The sequence below is a fragment of the Erithacus rubecula genome (assembly GCF_903797595.1).
Source record: "Erithacus rubecula genome assembly, chromosome: 21".
NCBI lineage: Eukaryota > Metazoa > Chordata > Aves > Passeriformes > Muscicapidae > Erithacus > Erithacus rubecula.
In genome coordinates, this window is record NC_136673.1 from 7478204 (window position 1) to 7498272 (window position 20069).

Genomic DNA, 20069 nt, shown 5'->3' on the forward strand with positions numbered 1-20069 from the left:
TCCCTTGCCTGGGAAGAGAAAAACCTCTTAAAGTTGTCCCTTCTTTCTGAATAACAACAAATCCCAAGGCGCCACCCAACTGACAGCAAAATATTACAAAGCATTTAAAGACGTCGCAGAACTGAGCTGGGTTGGGAAATTTCAATGATACCCAGGAAAAGTGTGGCTGGATGTGTTCAGCAAGGCTCAGCACCTGGAGTTTGATGCTGATGGAGAAGAGGGGACCTGCACCACCCTGGAGATGTCCCGTGGGGGATTAAATCTGCTTTTTACAGAGTGCTGAAGGGGGTTGGCACCAGCATCCCTGTGGCATTGAGGTGACAACAGAAGTGACGTGTTTGGCCTGGCAGAGTCTGGGAGCTTTGATCAGTCTTGAAGCAGCTTCTGGTGTGGCACCCGAGGGTGGCACCGCGTCTCGCAAGTGTCGCCGAGCGCTGAAATCGTCTGGTCCCCGAAGCTGCTCCCTTTGGTGCTGCACAGGATGATAAGGCAGGGATGGTGCATTCACAGGAGATGTTCCCATGGAGGGAGCAGTGCCCTCTCCTTCCCTTTTGGAATGTGGAATTTCAATAGGCACCAAGGAACATCTGAAAGCGGAGCTGCTACCGGCGCCTCTGCGGGAGAAGCCAAACAAAGGCAGAGGCTGAAAGAAATCGTTCTCCTAGACGATGAGAACTCAGCTTTGAAGGAAACTTTAAATAGATGCCAGCTAGTTCTGGTGTGCCAGCAGCCAGAGCCAAGAAAAGAAAGAGGGGGGAAGCCCCCCCAAATGTCTCCAGCTTTGGAGCAGAGCAGCTTTCCCTGCTGCAGCAAGAATGGCGTTAGAGAAAGCAGCTCCAGAGCCTGCTGGAGTGGCAGGGTGGGAAAGGGGAGGGGAGGAACTGGCACCAGAAGCCAACTGGCAGCCAGGCTGGGAGGATATATTCCAAGCAGCAGTTCTGTAATAACCAGCCTGTCTCTATTGCCCTTATTTCTCCCTTGGTTTGTTTTCTTCCTTTTGTTCATTTGATGGGGTGCCCCTGCCTCGCTCCCCGCTGAGCAGTTATTGCCTGGTGTGTACAGCTGCTGCCTTCACTTCACGGAGCAGCTGGATCAAGGAGAGCCTGGCAGGAGCTGCTGTGGAGGGCTGGGACCTCCTGCTTCCCAGAAATGAGTTGGTGCCTCTAAATCCTGCCTTCCAAAGCAGTGGTTGGAGCATCCTCTCCTCCCTTCTGCTGCTCCAGAGCTTTGTGTGTCGATGCAGCCCCTGCTTGTGCTGACCAGAAGGAATTGTTCTCATTTCAGAGGTGGCTCAGATTTATGGAAAGAGCCATAGTGGCTTTTATGAGGATATGGAAATGCAAGGCATTATTTAGAGGACCCTTTAGCCATGTCAAAGGGAGGAAGAAAGGGAAGAGAGTCCCTCCATCTGAGTAATAAAACCTCTTATGAATATGCGAGCCACTCAGCTCTACATTCAATAGTTGTTTTTTGGTTTTGTTTTTTTCTTGTAAGTAATAATTCAAAAAGTAGAGCTGGAGCAGTGGGAATGGCTTGCAGGGAAGGCAGGGTGGAGAAAGATACTCTGGAGGGCTCAGCCTGGAGTACGTCCTTGCTGCACAACAGTATGAAATATAGTATCAATTAAAGCTTCCCATTTTTACAGCCTGTGAGAGGTTATATATGGTGTGGGTGGATGTTTGTACTTTAGTGGGAGAGGTGGGTGAGATCCTCCAGTGGTGCAGAGGGAAGCAAGAGCTGCATTTAGTGAGGGGCTTGTAGGGCTTTGTTTTATAAGTGGAAATAAAGCAAAGGGCATAAAGCAGGTTTCTGTCAGAGACATCTCGGGCATTTACAGCCTTCTTCCCTCCTCTTCTGAGATGTGAGCCAGGCAAGTTGTGGTGATCCCTCTGCACCTCCCTGGGCTGTGGGATGGGTGTAGGGTGGTGCACAGAGCTCAGTGTGGGTAAGGAGAGTCCTGCTGTGGGATCAGAGCTCAGTGTGGGCAGGCAGGGCTCTCACTGTGGGCAGTGTCCCTACCCTGATGAGCTGTCTGTGTGTTGGCTCTGTCCCTCCTGCAAGTGTGGATGAACTCTCCCAGGATGAACTCTGCCCTGAGGCAAACCCTTGCAAAGCCAAGAGGCCAGCAGGAGTGGAACAGGAGTGGAATTTCTCCTTGAGATTGTGTTTTGGGTTGGAGCATCTGACAAGACAGCAGAGGTGCAGGGAGCTTCTTTTTTTTCTTTTTTTTTTTTTTCTTTTAATCTCCGTGCATCTGTGTCTGCCTGCCTGAACGATGCTGGGCTGTCCTTGCCACGCAGCTGATCAGTAATTGTTTCATCTGCAGATTATTTCCTACCTTCCCCCACCACTGTTTCCTCCAAGATGCTGGTGAATTGGATGGTGCTATTAGCAGACTGTGTTAATTTTCCCTGAAGATTGCTATGCATACTGCAGTTGTTGGGACTCACAACTTCTCATTTTGGTTTTAATTAAAAGTGTTGCTTTAAATTGTTTGGTTTTGACATTTGCTGCTCAATCTTCTGCAGCTCTTAGAGGTGACCAGGCATTACCTCATTCCCTCAGGGCAGTCAGGATGTGCTGCACATGTGGCCACACTGAGATGAGCCACGGGAGGTGAGGGACTGGCTGTGTCCCCATCCAGTGTGGCAGCAAGGAGAAGCTGGAGAAACTCCCTGATTTACAGGTGAAGCTCCCCAGGTTTGTACCAGAAGGATGGAGGAAGAGATTCTGATCTCAGAGCTATCTCAGGGCAGACTGGATGGAGCTCTGGGCAATCTGATCCAGTGGAGGGTGTCCCTGCAGAGGGGTGTAACAAAATGATTTTTAAGGTTCCTTCCAACCCAAAGCATCCTGTGATGCTGTGATCTTTTCAGGCTTTCAGAAAAATTCTGAAATTGAGGTCTCCCATGTTCACCAGCTGTTCCCAGATCCATAAGTCCCCTTTGAAATCAGCACAAGGAATTTCTTGAAAATAAGTTTTTTCTTGAGCTGTTTTCTTCTCCCAGGGTTTTTGCTGCATGGAGACCTGGGTCAGGGCTCTGACAGAAGCAACACTTTGTTGTTGCAGACTCAGTGTCACATCTAGCTGCTCCAGGCCCCGTGTGTTTCATGTAAGGTGGCCGTGTTTGGGGGCAGCTTTACAAATTGCATTTTATTTCACCAGCTCGTAATCAGCAGGGTCACCTCCACGCCTGTGGTACAGCTCACTCTGCTCCCCTGTCTGCTTGCCTGGCAAGAAAATGTGAGCAAATGGCTGCAGTGTAACCAGACATGAACTCTAAATATTAACATCAATTTATGAACTGTATCAGCGTGGATCAAAGGGATTCCAAGACGGTTTTACGGCGTGAACGCTCCTTGCATGAAGAATAAGATTCTGGAGGCTGAAGTACATCATGTTTTTATCGTGGCTTTGACAGGCTTGTGAACCTGCTCAGCTGCTCCCCAGCCCTGTGCCAGCCAGAGGCATTCCCAGCTCCTGGGGCAGCTCCATTTGCAAGGGAAGCCAAATGCTTCTTCCTCCTGCTTTGCAGGATGCAGGAGCAAAGCCAGCAGGACTGGTGTTGGTGTTTGGATGGTGACAGCAGGAGCTGCCTCAGAGCTGGGACAGATTGCATCCTGAGAGAGGCAGGAGGTGCTCACCCCTGTGGGGAGGCACCAGCTGAGCTTTACCAGCACCATTCACCCTCTGAATGGGGAGGGATGGCACATCTTTGACCAGCTAACCTGCTCTCCCTCCCATAGATGGAGACATGCAAACATCACCTTCTGAATTCATACAGGCTTATCACAGCTCCTCTGTGCTTTGTGATGTGATTGGATTTAGACTGGATTTCCCTGAACTCTTTTTTGATATCTGGAGAGCATCACTGTCAGAGAGCCCTGGGCTGCAGCATGGGAGTTGGGAGATATGGAGCATTAAGGAGAAGGTTTTGTTGTTTTTTTTTTTTTTTTCAGGAGTCTCATTTCTGTCTCAGCCACTGCTGGCCCAGATGCCTTCTGAGGACAGAGAGGTGTTTTTACCAACACCTCCACAACTGCATTGTCTAAAGCTGCCATGAGAGGTCTTGTTGCAGCATGAGCTTGACCACAAGGCAGGGTGGGCAGATTCCTCCTTGCTTAAGTTTAGGAAAAGTTGGCTGAGCCATCACCTGCCTTATAAATATGTGTGCTGTTTGTCAAGAGCTCAGCCCTGGAGAAATCAAAACTGACTGACAAGAAAACCCAATGAAAGAGTCTGTCAGAATGATCAAGGAAGTGCAATTTAACACTTTAATTGTAACCCTGCTCCTCCCACAGGAAAGGTGGTGCCAGTTTGAGCTGTAATTACACACAGACATGTACTGCTAATTGACTTCTGCTTTGCCAGGGTGGAAAAGCTCTGGCAGGGTTGGGTTGGTGGTGTTTCAAGGGGATGGGGGTCTCCAGGTTTGGTCATTGTTGGGTTGGGGGGCGAGAGCCCATGGGTGCAGTTCATGTGCTGAAAATGCACCCTGGAGTGAGGTATTGTGAGATATATAAACTGTGAGTGCTTCAGCTGAGGGAGGACTGAATGAAAGATGTGTCTATTGGCTTGTGCTGCTTTCTAATCTTTCTATCATAACTCTCTGTTTAAGCATTTACCTTGTTCAAAGAGGTAAATAATTAAAAAAAAAAAAATAGAGGGTTTGCTTGGATTTTAAGCTGGTGTGATGCTGTCTCTGGATTCAAACTAGACTATAGAACTTAAAGTTTTACTTACAACTATTTAAATTATTCCCAAATCACCTGTTTTTGTGCTGGCAGGAGAGGGATGGTAAAGCTGAGCACTGTGTTAGCTTGTGGGTGCAATCCTGCCCAAAGACCCATTTCCTTGCTAAAGTCAGTACATGTGTGTCCTGGGCATTCAAAATCTGTCTGGTTCTTTGGCATTTTCTGGCAGAAATTTAAGAAGCTGAAGTTTTCATGCCCTGGGCCAAGGACAGGAGAGGGAGAACTGATCAAGGGGAAGAGCTGATAGGGGAGGAGTTGTCTCTTAGGGTAATGTTCTTTCAAGTTTAACAAGGGAAAAAAAAGAGTCTCTAAAGAAATCAAATAGGGTTATTCTTTGTACCTATAGAATGAAGCAAGAGGGATCATCTTTCCTCCAGTGTTTATAAAAACTATCTGTAACAGGATTAGAACTGTGTGATAGCATAGGGCTGGATACATTAATAGCAACCTATAGTATGACCTCCCATTGCTTCCCAACACTAAATACTAATTTTAGATGAAAAGGAGTTTTGCTGGCCAAGAAACAGTGAATGGACCAAAGATGACAAAAAGAGCAGAGGGAGGAAGAAATAGATGTTCTTCAAAAAAAAAATTATGTTTTGATCTTTTCCCTTGAAAAGAAAGAGAAAGGAAAAGCCAAACCCTTTTGGCTGCCTTTTGGGTGCTTTGTTCTTTTCCCTTGTTAGATATCTCTTCTGAGCTGCTTTATCCTGTTGTGTTCTTGAAAATGATTTTTGAAATGTCAAAACTTCAAGCCTCTTTTGTCAGGGCTTAAGCAATTCCAGTGAACTTTGAAGGAGACCCCAGCATGAGAGACATGAACTTCTGACGCTGCCTTAACTCACCCGCCTTTGATCAGTGCTGGGGAAGGAATGGGGGGAGAGGAAAACACACACACACACAAACCCAAACAAATCAATCCCCTGGGAGGCTGCTGGGCCCCTGGGAGGGGGTTGTAGCTGTGTCCTGGTGCTCTCCATGCTGCTCTATGGCATTGGCTGGCTCTTAAAACCAACAGCATTCGAGGGACATGTCCTGGAATGGGGTTCCTGGGGTGTGGTGCTGGGTGCAGGGTTGTCATTTTGTCCTGTGTTCACTTGTTTGGTTGATGGTTGCTTTATCCTGAGACCTAAACACCTCCATTCAAGGGAGATTTCAGCAAGGCTCTGAGTGGAAAGTTTGAAATTTGTGTATAGGACACATGGAAGGTTGGCAGCAGGGGACAGCAAGGTGGATGGTCAGTCCTCTCAGTGCCTGTGCTGGGAGCTGCTGTGTCACTGCAGGCAGCACTCAGTGGGCTCCAGACTGTGTGTGGGGCTGATTTAGTAGGGTCTGAGATCCTTGAGGAAGGTTTAGGAGGGTGGTTTGAGTGGGGTTCTACCCCCTCAAGTCCCCCATCACTCCCCTTCCCTCCATCCAGAGGCTGCAGTTGTTGGAAACAAATCCAGCTGATGTACCCAGCAAGATGAAGGTGTTTGAAACAACTCTTGCTTAGAAAATGTTTGTTCTTGATAGTTTTGAAAAGGATTTGTTCCTCAACCTGCCTTTTCTGAGCTTTTCAAGGTGGTTTTGATATGTACACGATGGTGACTTGTGGAAACTGTTTTCTCCGTGTGGATTCTTTGAAACTGAAGAGAAAAAATTTGTGAAAAGGCTTTGAAATAATCAGAATTTAGCTTTCAAAATATTTGTAGAATGCCTTTTCCTGTTATTTATTCCCCAGGCATGCTATAAAGGGATCAAGGTTGGGGTGTTTGCTTTGTTTGTTTGTGTTTTCAGTGGGAGCGAAGATGATGAGGGTGTCTGAGAACATTTCTCAAAATCTTGCCACACACTCAGCTTCAGAAATGTGAGAAGTTTCCTTGCTGGAAATTATCCCCTCCTTCCTCTGAGAAAGGAAAGGGAAAGGGAAAGGGAAAGGGAAAGGGAAAGGGAAAGGGAAAGGGAAAGGGAAAGGGAAAGGGAAAGGGAAAGGGAAAGGGAAAGGGAAAGGGAAGAAAGGGAAAGGGAAAGGGAAAGGGAAAGGGAAAGGGAAAGGGAAAGGGAAAGGGAAAGGAAAGGAAAGGACCTTTAATTTTCAGGTTTAGGGTTTTTTTTAGACTGAGGTAGAAAAATCTCCATTTTACACTGAGCCTGAATTCAGGAGCTTTGGATTAAAATGTTTTCACTGCTGCTTTACAAACAAACAAACAAATAAACACAGAAACATAAACCCCCTGAGAAACCTGATAATGAGGATGACTTCCCAATCAGACTTACTAAAACCAAAATAAGTTATTAATATTCAAAATGCCTAGAGCTGGGGAAGGGGCTGGAGCACAAGTCTGATGAGGAGCAGCTGAGGGAGCTGGAGGAAAGGAGGCTGGGGAGAACATTCTCTAAAACTCCCTGACAGGAGGGTGGAACCAGGTGGGCTTGGCCTGTTCTCCCAATTAACAAGCAATAGGAGAGGAAGAAATGGCCTCAAGTTCCACTAGGGGACATTTAGGTTGTATATGAAGAAAAATTTCTTCAGAGAAAGGGTTGCCCAGCCCTGGCACAGCTGCCCAGGCCAGTGAAGGAGTCCCCATTCCTGGAGGATTTAAAAGGAGTGTGGATGACGCACGTGGGGACATGGCCTGGTTGCCTCGGTAGTGCTGGGGGAACAGTTGGAGTTGATGATCTGAGAGGTCTTTTCCACCTAAATGATTCCATGTTGGGGAGCTCCAGAGGTCACCCTTCCATCACTCACCTGAGCAGGGGCTCTTCCTGCCATGCAGCAGGTCCTGGGCAAAGATCCTGTCCAGCTCCAGCCACCTTCATCTCTCTGAATATAAACAACATGTCTGCTTTGTGTCAGGTTTGCTTCTGTTACTTCCAAGCTGTATTTTAACCAGAAGTGGGGTTCATTAAGTAGGGATTTAATCAAGAGCTGCTGGTTTTGCTCTTCAGTCCTTGGGTGCAGAGGGAGTTGTCTGTAGCAGAGTCTCAAAACAACTCTACGTGCTTCCCAAGCCTTGCTCTTTGTTAGGGAGCTGTGGAAATCAGGAGGAAAACACAATTGACAGGTTACTACATAGACACCTACATGTAAATAGTAAACACTCCCCAAGGGTGCACGATGCATTTCTGTTTGGGAAAAGAGAACTGCAATTGTTGTTAATGGTATGTAGGGCTGTCTTTAAAAATTCATTGAAAGGAATAATTTGAGATAAAACTGTGTGGCTCGAAGAAACTTCTTTGTGCTCAGTGTTTCTCTGCTTTGCAGTGGTGCTGGGGGCTTTACCCAGGGATTTGCTGCTGCCTTGTGTGTGATTGAGATGTATCCTGCAGCCCTGGTGGGGCAGCTCCTGCCTTGCTGCTGGATTCTGATGTCTAATTCTCATTTGCTTGAGCAGTCAGGAGCTTGGCAGCCTCCACAGGCTTTGAGTGTAGAGATGAGGCTGTGAATATGTGTATGGTATATAAACACTCTGAGTGTCAAAGACCTGAGTTTATGGGAAATTAGGGCTTGGATTTGGATGGTGCTGAGATCATGGGATGCCTGAAAATGAGGTCACTCTCTGGGATGCTTGACTTGAGGCTCTGCTGGTTTTATCCTTTGTATGGATGATGTGGCTCAGGATGAGGGTGAGAAGGACTCCCTCTTGCTAAACATCAGGGATCCTCTTCAAAAGGAGATCCCCAGTTTGTATTCAGGCAGGTTCATGTGGGGTAGCTGCTGCTGCAGGTTTATTGTCCTGCTCTTTTAATCTCTTGGCTTTCATCAAAGTAACTTGGTGCTTAAAAGAATGGTGTCCTAGTCCTTTGCTAAGGGTCATAAGCCTTAAAGTTTCATTACAACAGGCCCTGGATCTGTAGACTTGCTATCCCTGGATAATCTCTGAGAAGGATTTCAATCTTCAGACAGTGGTTGCAAATTTTACTCAGACTGCAAGTCCTCAGACTTAGTGGAAAGGTGGCTGTGGGTTCCTGGGCTACCTAGTTCTGCTTGTCCACTCCTCCTTGCATGTTTCTTCTCCCCTCTTTTTAGAGGCTTTAACCCTAGTAAGTTTTGCAAAACACCACTTAATGGCAGAGGTTTTTTGGCTCCTCTCTGATCTGTGCAGCACTGTTATGGAGGCAGTCTTATAATCAATGTAATTGAAGATCAGAGTTAATGAGGACCTCTGTGCCTGCAAAATCCCCCAAGCGATGCTGGGCCTCAGATGTTAGATAAGGAAATGATTGGGCTGAACTGAAAATCTATTTGGCTAATTAGATGATGCATATTCCCAGATGCCAGTGGGGAAAAAATACATTTCGCAAAATAAAGAAGCATAAGATTTTGTAAGAAAATATTTTTGGCAGGAATTCACTTTTAACTCACAGGAGGGAGAGGGTGGGGGAGTGTCTGGTACGAGACAACTCACAAAAGAAGTTGTGTGTTGGGCCAATCCACTTCAACAAAAGGTGAACAGCTGCTGCTGCCCATCTGTGCCCTGAGCTCCAGGTGCCTTGGGGACAGCACCTCCCCAGCTGGGCCAGTGATGCTCTGATTGCAGATCACAATAATTACACTGGTCCACCCTTCTGCAGAGAGCTGGGAATCAAACCCTGGTAGTGTAAGGGTAGGGAAGTGTCTGGGCAGAGGAGCTGGTGGATCATTTGCTGGAGAGGAATGGTCAAATGAAGTTCTTTGGGACCAAGTGTTGGTGAACTCATTATTATTTTGCACATACTGTCATCACAGCAGCTCTGAAGTGTTCTTCAACACAGTGTTCTGCTGTTGGGCCCAAATGCACCTTTGGGGTTTTTCTTTTGGATTTCCACACTCACTTAACACACTTTTTCCCCACTTCCCCCAGGCAGCAGCTTCGTTGTGAGTGAGGGGAGCTACCTGGACATCTCTGACTGGCTTAACCCAGCCAAGCTGTCCCTGTACTATCAGATCAATGCCACGTCCCCCTGGGTGAGAGACCTCTGTGGACAGAGGACCACTGATGCCTGTGAGCAGCTGTGTGACCAGGACACAGGTAAGGGAAGCCAGGGGAGAGGGAAGACCTTGGAAAGCTTGGAGATGTGAGGGAAAAGGTCTGTCACTGGGTATTTTGATGCCTTCACAGCTCACCTCTGCTCTAACTTGTGGTAGGCATGGGAGACTGAGAGGAACTAGCAGGGTCACAAAGTGGTGATCCTGTTCAGCAAAATGTGAAGGAAATGGGGATTTAAATGGTTCCTTGGTGTGGCAGCTGCAGGCACGTGGAGTTTATCTGCTTCTAATTTGGGTTTTCTGCTGTCCAGCCTGGAAAACCTGTTTGTGAGTTTATCCCATCTCCATCCCTTTTCTTTTCTGGCCATTTTCACTGCAGAGCACCATGATTCCCATTAGTGCATGCTCCTGCCTGGTGCTTACCTAGGCTGGATGTATCCTCCAACCCTTGCTGGTGGAATTGTGAACTCTGCCATCCTTCCTCATCCCTAAGTCAGTGTTGTGCTGAGTGTGCTCTGCTGGTGTGCAGTCCCTGCCTGGGGAGCAGCAGCCAGGGACTCAGGTGTGGGGCTGGGCAAAGGACAAGTGCCACCTTCCCTTCTGGCTTTATTGGATGACACATGGGAGTCCTGGAGTCTGAAGGGAGCCAAGAAAGAATAGGCAAACAACACAGGGTGACAGGAACTTGCATAGGAAGGTGACTTGGGGACTGTGCTGGGCTATGCTGTGGCTCACCAGCCTTCTTGGTGGTGTGGAGACAAGTGTTCCTGGTGCTCCTGGCTTGCTGAGTGTCTGAAGAGCACCCAAACCCCTGTCTGCTTGCAGAGAGGAGCCATCCCAGCCTAGTCCCAGCTTTCCATATGAGCTGCTTCCCCCTGAGCAATGAGTGTCATCACCTCATATGTGTATGGGATTCATGGCTGCAGGTAAGGATGCTGATGTCTGGTTCTGCCAGAGGATTTAAAGGATGCCCCCTGTGGAGAAGGCTGTCCCTAGGCCTCCCAAAGCCCCTGACTGTTATTAATACATGGATTAGAATAAGAAATCCTTCAGAGTCATGAGCACATCATGAGGTAGTGGGGGAGACCATGTTCTCATCCCTCCCTGCTCAGCTGAGATGCAAATACTGAACTTGGTCTTACAAACTCATTTTCCTGGTCAAGACAATCTTCTCTTCTCAATATTCCTGTTCCTCAAGGCTTGTCTGCATGAAGGCACTGGCAGGCTGGCTGCAGCAGAGCACTGACACTGAATTCCCTGTGCACACAGCCCTGAGCATCACCTAAAGTCCCAAGGAGGGCTGGGAGGTGCCAGCAGCCACACTGACAGATGGAGATGGTGCAGGAGGAGGCTCTTCTCATCCAGATGTCGCAGAGCAGAAGGATTTTTGTTTCAGGCATTGGCAAAATGCAGCCACCTCAGTGGGAGAGGGGAGATGCAATCAGCTCTCCCCTGGTTCAGAGGAGTAGAGAAACAGCTCTGCCTCCAGCAGAAACCTCAGGGAGACCATGTGGAGCCAGAGCACAGCTGGAAAAGCCCTGTGCTCCCCTGCCAGCCCATCTTTGGCAGTGAGTAGGGCTGGCTGCATCCTGATGGCATTGGTTGTGAGGAGTGGCAGCTCCCTATGCCCAGCTCCTGCTGTGAGCCCAGCTCCCAGGGCATCCTGCTGTGAGCCCAGCTCCCAGGGCATCCTGTCACTGCTGTGAGCCCAGCTCCCAGGGCATCCTGCTGCTGTGAGCCCAGCTCCCAGGGCATCCTGTCACTGCTGTGAGCCCAGCTCCCAGGGCATCCTGCTGCTGTGAGCCCAGCTCCCAGGGCATCCTGTCAGTGCTGTGAGCCCAGCTCCCAGGGCATCCTGTCACTGCTGTGAGCCCAGCTCCCAGGGCATCCTGCTGCTCCTGCTGTGAGCCCAGCTCCCAGGGCATCCTGTCAGTGCTGTGAGCCCAGCTTCCAGTGCAGCCTGTCACTGCTGTGAGCTCAGCTCCTGCTGTGAGCCCAGCTCCCAGGGCAGCCTGTGGCTCCTGCTGGGTGCCCCATGCTGGAGCAGGATGTGCCATGTCCCGTTGCAGGGAGGGAGTGATGCTGGCTGTCCCAGGGCAGCTCTGCCCAGCCCTGTGCTGGAGCTCAGCTGCTCTGCTCCTCCCAGCCCAGCTGCCCGTACCCCTGCCTGCCCCTGCTGAGGCAGAGCAGCCTGCATCTCAGCCTTCAGCCTCCTGAAATCTGTCCATGGGCTTCCTCCCCCTCTCTCCAGCTTGGGAATGTGCACATGAATAAATAGGATTTTTCTCCTGTTTCTGCCAGTTGGATCCACGTGGATTGAGCAGGACTGGCTGATGGGCTGCTGACCTTCATAGCCTAAGTCAAGACTCTCTCAAGAGGTCCAAGTTCCACAAGAACTGAAATTAGGCCTTTGGAAGTACCTGCTTGACCCTGTTCCTCAGGGCATAGCCCTGTGCTCCATGTGTGTTCATCACCATTCACCAGTCTTTAACTGGTGAGAAGTTTCCCCACCAGGCTAAGGCAGACTGTAACCCCATGATACATTGCATGTACTTTTAGATTTATTTTTATTAATGTCATTCTATTTTTAAGGGTGATTTATTTTTATTACCATGAGAGAGGAAGGCCTGTGGTTTTACTGCAGCACATAAATCCTGTCTGGATTTCAACCTTTTCGGGTCAAGAATTTTATCCTCTCTGAGCATCCCAAGTGATGGGTGCCAGGGATTCCGCTGTCCTCTGCCTTCTCAGGCTGGACAGAGCATCCATGAGGATGATGGACTGAAGTTTGAAGATTTTCACCCTGCAGAGAGGACAAAGTTTCCCCTGTGAAGAGCAGCAGAGCCAGCATTGAGGTCCTCCAGCATATTTATGGCTAATCTGACTTTAGCCTTAGCCTTGGAGCCACTCCATGGCAGTGTGGATCCAGCCTTGTCCCAAACTTTTTTGTTCCAAGGTGTAGGCAGACCTCTGTGAGCAGGACCTCTCCTTGGTGCCAGTGCCTTTGGACAAAGATCCCCAGGTCACATGTGCACTCTGATGGCACTCAAGCTCTTGCCTCTCCCAGCACACCCTTTAGGTTGGAATTTTGGATGGGATTTGTCTGTACAATGCATTGACTTGTGACTCTGGACACCCAGTACTCCTTCAAAATGAAGAGTAATTCCCAGTGAGAACAGAGCTCTGAAACTCTAGGAAATGTCAAAATCCACTTTGTTGCCTGACCTTAATTTGCCTTCCCTCATGTCTCTGTCGTGTGACTCACTCTTTAATTAACTGATTGCTGCCCCCCTGACAAATTTGAAACCTGTGTTGCAAAGCCCCAGCTCATCAGAGCGTTTCAGAGGGAGCGCTGACATCTGCACACGAGCAAAATGTCATGTCCCTCATCCCTCCTGCCTTGGAAACGGCCAAGCTGGTGAGTCTGACTGCAAATCCAGAGACAAATGGAGGCTGCTGAGGGCTCCTCCCTGCAGATGTGACACAGTGCCCATGCCCAGCTGCCACATCAGGTGGGACAGGCACCTCCCAGGCAGGATGTGCTCCTTGGCTGGAGATGCTCAGCCAAAATCCCCCATCCTCCTGGCAGGTGCTGCCTGTGCTGCTTGAGACGAGAGCAGGGAAGGTTTGTTGTCTTGTGGGACTGGCTGTCAGCTCCCCTCACTCTCCACATTTTGAAGAGATGTGGGAGCAGTGCCAGTGCTGCTGCTCGTGCCACGCTCTGGGATACCCCTGGGTAAAATCCAGGAGTGCTTGCTGCCTCGCTGGCCTCCCTCACCAGCCTCCAGGAGAGCATCCCTTTCCAGCAGCATATGCAAATCCTGATTTGTGAGCACAATTACCTGCTTTGTATGCACAAAACTGATCCACTTGCACATTCTGTGGGCATTGCTGAAGAGACCTGCTGGAGAATCAGTCCCTCAGGGCCCAGTGCTGGAAGAAACAGCCTCTGATTTTGTGCTGTCAGGCTTGCTGGAGCAGTGGCATAAATGAGATGGATAGCTACCTTGATTAGCAGGTGCAAATATGTTGAATTTTTTTTTTTCCCCCATCTATAAATCAGGTGTTTCTTCATCAAAATTCTCTCATTGCAGCCACAATTGGTAGCCTCCCCTCAACCCCCTCCCCCATGCAGTAAGCACGAGCTTGAAAGAACCAGATGAAATGTAGTTGAAAAAAAAAAAAAAAGGTTTCAATCATCATCCAAATGGGCCAGTTTGTCACCAGAGCCACAGATGGTACTGCTGTCTGGGCAGGACAGGGGTGTGTTGTGGGCAGGAGGCAGATGAAAGTCATTTTACACAGAGCGATTTTTTTAAAGGCAACCTGTTAAGGGGATTTGGAGGTTGCAGAGCTGGGCATGTAAATCAGGAGATCACCAACCTTGGCATGTATTTGTGTTTATGAAAACAGCCTTTCCTTCCTATGGTTCAGGTTAATACCATGCAGATTCTGTGCACATCAGATGATATTTGTTTGTTCTTGTGCACTTCTGCTATTTTTGCCGTTGGAGGATCGCGGTGCCTTTATTGACTTAGACTTTTATAGGATGAGGTTCTGTCTCTCTAAGGTATGGAGTTTAATAACTTGGTCAAAACCCATGTAATATCCCATTCCTTTTCCTGTGGTGGCACAGCATGCCTCGTGCACAGGCAGGGCAGGAGGCAGTTAACTCCCAAGCTAATTTAGCTCCAGGCTGAAGTGTTATACATAAACAGCAATCAAAACTCGTGCCTGCGAGGGGCCGAGTTAAGGTTATCTGTGCTGTCTTTGCACTCTCATTTTCTGCCATTAGAGTGTTTAATCCTGCAGCTGCTAATGTTCTTGTAATGGCATTTTCTGTGCTTGTCTAAAGAGCTCAGGGAGGAGGGGAGAGGGATGGGTTTTGCTGTATGGAGCTGCTCCTGAGCCCCTCCCCCAGACTGGGCCCTCCAGCCAGTGATGCAGGGGCTTCTCACCCTGGCAGTGCCCAGCCCAGAAGGTGACAGCTGTGACACACAGCCACCTCTCTGCTTCCTTGCATCAACTCATGTGTTCCTTGGAGGTGCGGTGTAGGAGCTGAGCGGATGATAATGAGAATTAAATCTGTGCAGAGCTTAAACTCAGGCACAATCCTTGGAGGTTAAGCTTGCACTTAAGTGCTGTGATGGATGAGGGTGAGGAGGGTGAGTTGCAGCAGGGGTAGAGGAGGGATAACTGTCAAATTCACTCCAGGTTTTCCCTCCATGCTCTGTGCCAGGTCGGTAGGGCAGGAGTCACTTTCTTTGTCCTGTTCCTTGAGTGCTAAACTGCTACTAGAAAAGTTGCTACTAGAAAAATTTCTGATCAGGATGAAGCAGAGGCTCAGGTTTGGAAAGTGCCATCCCTGAACAGCAGGCACCAGGAGTAGAGGAGGAACTTTTCAGAGAGCTTCACTGGGAGACTGGGAATGCAGTGCTGCAGCTTTGAGGCTCAGTGGCACTGAGAATGCTCTGCTGGGACTGTTCCTGCAGGGGATGAGTGTGTCCAGAGAGGAGTGGACACAAAAACTGTGGCTGAGCTCTGTATCCCTTTGGATGGGGTAGGAAGCCCTGAAATAGATGTGACTGTGTTTGTGCAGGGCTCACACAGCTGGAAAGGCGTGTGTGTTATAGCCCCACAGCCTTTGGGATCAGGCTGCCACCCCAGCTGGGCTCTGGATTTGTCCCCAGGATGTACCTGTGCAGCTGGGGCACAGCCTGGCACAGCAGGGCATTCCTCCAGGACAAGGCAGAGTGCCAGTCTTGGAGGTGCTGCCACAGAGGAGGGAATCTCTGACACCAGCAGTGCCAAGAGAAGGCTGACAAGCAACAGCTTTGCCCCACCACTGCCAAAGCTCCTCCAGCTCCCTAAATAAAAGCACCAGTGACAGCACAGAGCAGCTTCCCTGGGAGCACAGGGACTGTGGGAGCCTCCATGTCCTGCTGTGCACTGGGAGGGTGGATTAGGGGGATTCTTGCAGCATTATCACCATGGATCAGCTCTCTCCATAATGAGGCTAACAGGCTTATCCTGGTGTGCTGATGGTTCAGCCTGCAGCCCTGTTTTGCTGCTCCCAGGCACTGTGGAGACAGGCAGGGACGGTGTGGGTGCAGTGTAAGACCCCATTCCCCATTTCAGCAGAAACAGCAGCACAGCATGGAGAATGTAATGAAGGATTAATTCAGCAACTTCCAGCTTTTTCTATAAAAAAAGAGAGCTAAAGCCTCCACCTGTTTAATAACACACTGAAAATATGTTGGACCTCCAGAGCTGAGCACTGGGACCTGCCCTCATTTATACTGAGTGAGCAGTGATCCTGCCTTTGGCTGCAAGAGCTGAAAAATTGCCATGGATTATCCAGCCTGGTTTGTGGCTTCTGAATCCAAAGGCAGAGGAAGGACTGTGCATGCCTGTGCCACAGGCAGGGTGTGGGTGGTGGCAGTGGGAGCAGGATCCTTGTCCTGGGGGTTGGTAGATCCTGATTCATTTGTGCTCCCACAGCAGCTGAAGGCTGCACAGAGGCGTGTGCAGGACCTGTGGAAATTGCATCCAGCTCCAGGTGCAGTTATTTGTCAAACTTGGTTACTTTGGTTGACTTTGGCTTTAAGCTTGGCTTGAATCCTAACTTACCTGCAGCAGGGTTGAGTGGATAACTGTGTCCATCTCAGATGCAGTTGCTTTGAACAAAGACACTTTAGTGTTTGGCCTTTTGGTGGTTTGATTTCTTTTAGCAGGATGTTGAAAAATACACTCTAAAGAGGGCTTAGAGGTATGGGAACCCTGTTTCTGCCACTCCAGACACTTTATCAGGTGTTTCTTATTCCATAGGGGTTAGACAGGGTCAGCATCCTTCCTGGCTTAGCTTTGTCTCTGGGAAGGATGGGGACAGACTGAAAATAACAGAGTGGTTCAGGGGCCAAAAAAAGGAAGGTGGATGCTGTTGGGCAGAAGGCTAAAGATCCTGAGAACCTGTAAGAGCACAGCAGGTTCTGCTGGATTTTTTTGGAAGCTCCACTAATTGTCAGTTCATGGTTCTTGATAGAGAAGTAGATCCTAAACCATCTGACCCGAGGCAATGGGGTCCTCACTCTTCCAGCAGACTGCAGCACTCAGCTGATCCTGTGCTGGGAGCTTTCCTATCCAGTTTCTAAAACTCTGCCAAAAGGGTGTACATCTCCCTGGGAAACCTGTGGAAAGCTGAGCCCCACTCTCTCCTGCCCTGGATCTCCTCCCCAGCTGGTGCCACCACTTGCCCTCTCACTTACTGAAATAAACCTCCCAATAAACCTCCCAATAAAGTCTTGAGCACTGGCTGTAGCTGCTGAAACTCCAGGATTGGAGTCAATAAAATCAATATTTCTCCTGGTTGATAGAGTTCCTCCTTCTGATGCCAAACTGATGGAGCAGTAAACAAGCCAGCAGGCAGAATAAACCCTCCTGCACTGTGGGAAGGGGGTTCACCACCCAGCACCCCCAGCACTGACATGGGGGAGGCATTTGGGCCATGGGATCCTGACCTCTGTAGGTGGTTTTTTCTTTACTTGCTCTAATTTCTGTGGCAGGAGCCGAGTGTGAGCCAATGCCCCAAGACTCCCAGCTCTGCTTTGCAAGCACTTTGAGATGTCTCTCATTTGCAGAGCATATATTTGTTATGTAATAAGCGCCAGGAATTAATGATCCACAGCACGGCTGGGGAAACTTGCGTACTAAGCACCCAAGGAAAAAATAACTTTTCTTTTTTTAAAATCACTGATGGAGCCATTAGGACCTGTGTTTTCTTGCACTGAGCCCGCCCCAGCCCCCAGGCACGGCAGGGCCAAGCGCTGCCATCTCTCTCCCAACTCTTTCCCTTTGGAGCAGCAATGTTCCTGCCGCTCCTGTTATGAATCATGAGGTTAGCAGCTTTTGACAGATCATAAATCAGTGCTTCGAAGTCGCTAGGACAAATCCCAGGACATTTAATCTTTAATATTAGACGCGTTTGAGGCAGTGAATATTTCATGAAGGTGCTGTTGCATTTTAGCACATCATTAGCCGTCTCTTTTTTCCCCCCACTCTTTCCTTTTTTTGCTGCCTCTCCCTTCCCAGGCGTCTCTTCCTCAAAAATCTCAGCAGTTGAATCCCCAACTCACTCCCTCCTGACAATAAAGCTCTTTACTATAATCCTTGTGAGGCATTTTAAGGACTTACTTAGGATCCCGAGGAGCATGCAGGTAGCTGCCAGTCTGCATTGCCACTGCCAGGGGGGTACCCACCTCCCCAGCATCCTCCCCAGCTCAGCAGTGTTTACAGCTCAGCTTTGCTGCACTGTCAGCCACGGTGGGGAGAGGAGGGGAGGGTGGGGGGAAACATTGGCAGCAGCTTGTAGCAGAAACTCCGTGTGCAAATCCAATTAATCTTTTGATTTTGCTGTTTCTCGCTCCGGGTTATGTATTTCTACCAAGCACTGAATCAATTTGGGCCAAGTGTGGTTGTGTTTCTGGTGTGGGAAATGTCTTCTCCTGCTGTCAGAGGAGAGGAGCAGGGTGAGGCAAAGCCAGAGAGCAGAGGGGAGCAGGGATGGGAGCCCCTTCACTGTGGGATGGGGACACAGCACAGGAACTGTCTGTGGAGGGTGGGACTTGGGGGGTTCTGCATCTTTCACTGGGAGTTTGGGCTGCAGGAGACTGCCCTCTGGTCCTGGTGCTGGATGGCAGAGCAGAGGTGGGAAGGGGATGTGGGATGGGTTTGTGGTGTCCACCTTGGGGATTGCACAGGGTGGACACTGCTCTGCTCAAGAGAGGTCAAGATCCCTGCTGAGGAGTGAAGCCCTGGCTGCAGGACTGCACAGGAACACCTTCTGCATCATGAAAGCCCATCCCCAGCCACTGTGGGTGCTACATCATGTAATCCCCTCCCTGAGAATAACTGCAGGTTTATTACAGCTTTCCACATCTCCTTCTCCACACCCCCAGAGGCACAGGAAGGACCAGAGTGGCTGTGACAAAGGGCTGGAGGAGGGCCTGTTTCTGCAGAGTCTCTGGGCCAGAGACATCCCCTCATCCCCCCTCATCCTCCCCTGCTCTGTTCTAGGAGAGTGCAGCTGCCATGAAGGGTACGCCCCAGACCCCGTCCATCGGCACCTGTGCGTGCGCAGCGACTGGGGACACAGCGAGGGGTGAGTGGGGACACAGAGAGGGGACACAGAGAGGGGACACAGCCAGGGGACACAGCCAGGGGACACAGCCAGGGGACACAGAGAGGGGACACAGGGAGGGGACACAGCGAGGGGTGAGTGGGACACAGCGAGGGGTGAGTGGGGACACAGAGAGGGGACACAGCCAGGGGACACAGAGAGGGGACACAGGGAGGGGACACAGCGAGGGGTGAGTGGGACACAGCGAGGGGAGAGTGGGGACACAGAGAGGGGACACAGCCAGGGGAGAGTGGGGAAAGCGAGGGGAGAGTGGGGACACAGGGAAGGGGAGAGTGGGGACACAGTGCTGGGATGGATCTGCCCCAGCTGTCCTGGTGGTGAGGATTCCAGTTCTTCTCCCCCAGTGATCACTGTGCCTCATGTCCAGCCCAGGGATGTGCTCAGCTGCTTCTGCCCTCTCTCCTCCCAGGCCCTGGCCCTACACAACGCTGGAGCGGGGATATGACTTGGTCACAGGGGAGCAGGCACCAGAGAAGATCCTCAGGTGAGTCAGAGGAGGGTGCAGCTGGGGCATTGGGAAAGGAGAGCCACAAGGACATCTCAGTGGATGCAACCTTTTGGTCAATCCCTGCTCATTCTTGTGCTGGTGAGAGGACAAGTGCCATTTTGTCTGTGACAGACTTGAAAGATTTGTCCATACTTGTCAGGCAGAGAAGGGTTCCCCTCTTGTCCCTTCAGCAAACATGAGGACACCATGCACAGAAACTCCTCCTGGAATAAAAAGAAGAGTTTTCCCATTCTCATATTCTCCTGTCACATCTCAAGTCATTTCTCTCCCATTTGGCTTTCAGGACAAGACCAAATCTCTGACATATCTCATGGTGCCACCACTGCTCTGACTTCCAAGGAGGCAGTGGAGGGCCACCATTCCCTGCAGGCACTCTGTTCCTGTGTGACATGTTTGTCCTTTTCCCAGGTCCACCTACAGTTTGGGTCAAGGGCTGTGGCTGCCAGTCAGTAAGAGCTTTGTGGTGCCCCCCGTGGAGCTTTCCATCAATCCCCTTGCCAGCTGCAAGACAGATGTTCTGGTGACAGAAGATCCAGCAGATGTCAGGTAGGAAGCAGATTTCTCGTTTTCTTCATGCTTGAGTGCCTACACTGCTCTTTAAATTGTTATTGAGGATGCAGTAATTTCTGTGATGATAGGTTTGATTAATTTCCTTCCAA

General features: G+C 49.8%; 1 protein-coding gene across 1 annotated transcript in view; it reads left to right on the forward strand.

Moving 5' to 3' along the window:
- Positions 1-20069, forward strand: part of ASTN2 (astrotactin 2) — a 316378-nt gene that overhangs the window by 119963 nt on the left and 176346 nt on the right. The window contains exons 7-10 of the mRNA XM_079324231.1: positions 9582-9749; positions 18779-18863; positions 19312-19386; positions 19819-19956. Coding sequence (XP_079180357.1) covers positions 9582-9749; positions 18779-18863; positions 19312-19386; positions 19819-19956 — 466 coding nt within the window. The remainder of the gene's footprint in view (positions 1-9581; positions 9750-18778; positions 18864-19311; positions 19387-19818; positions 19957-20069) is intronic.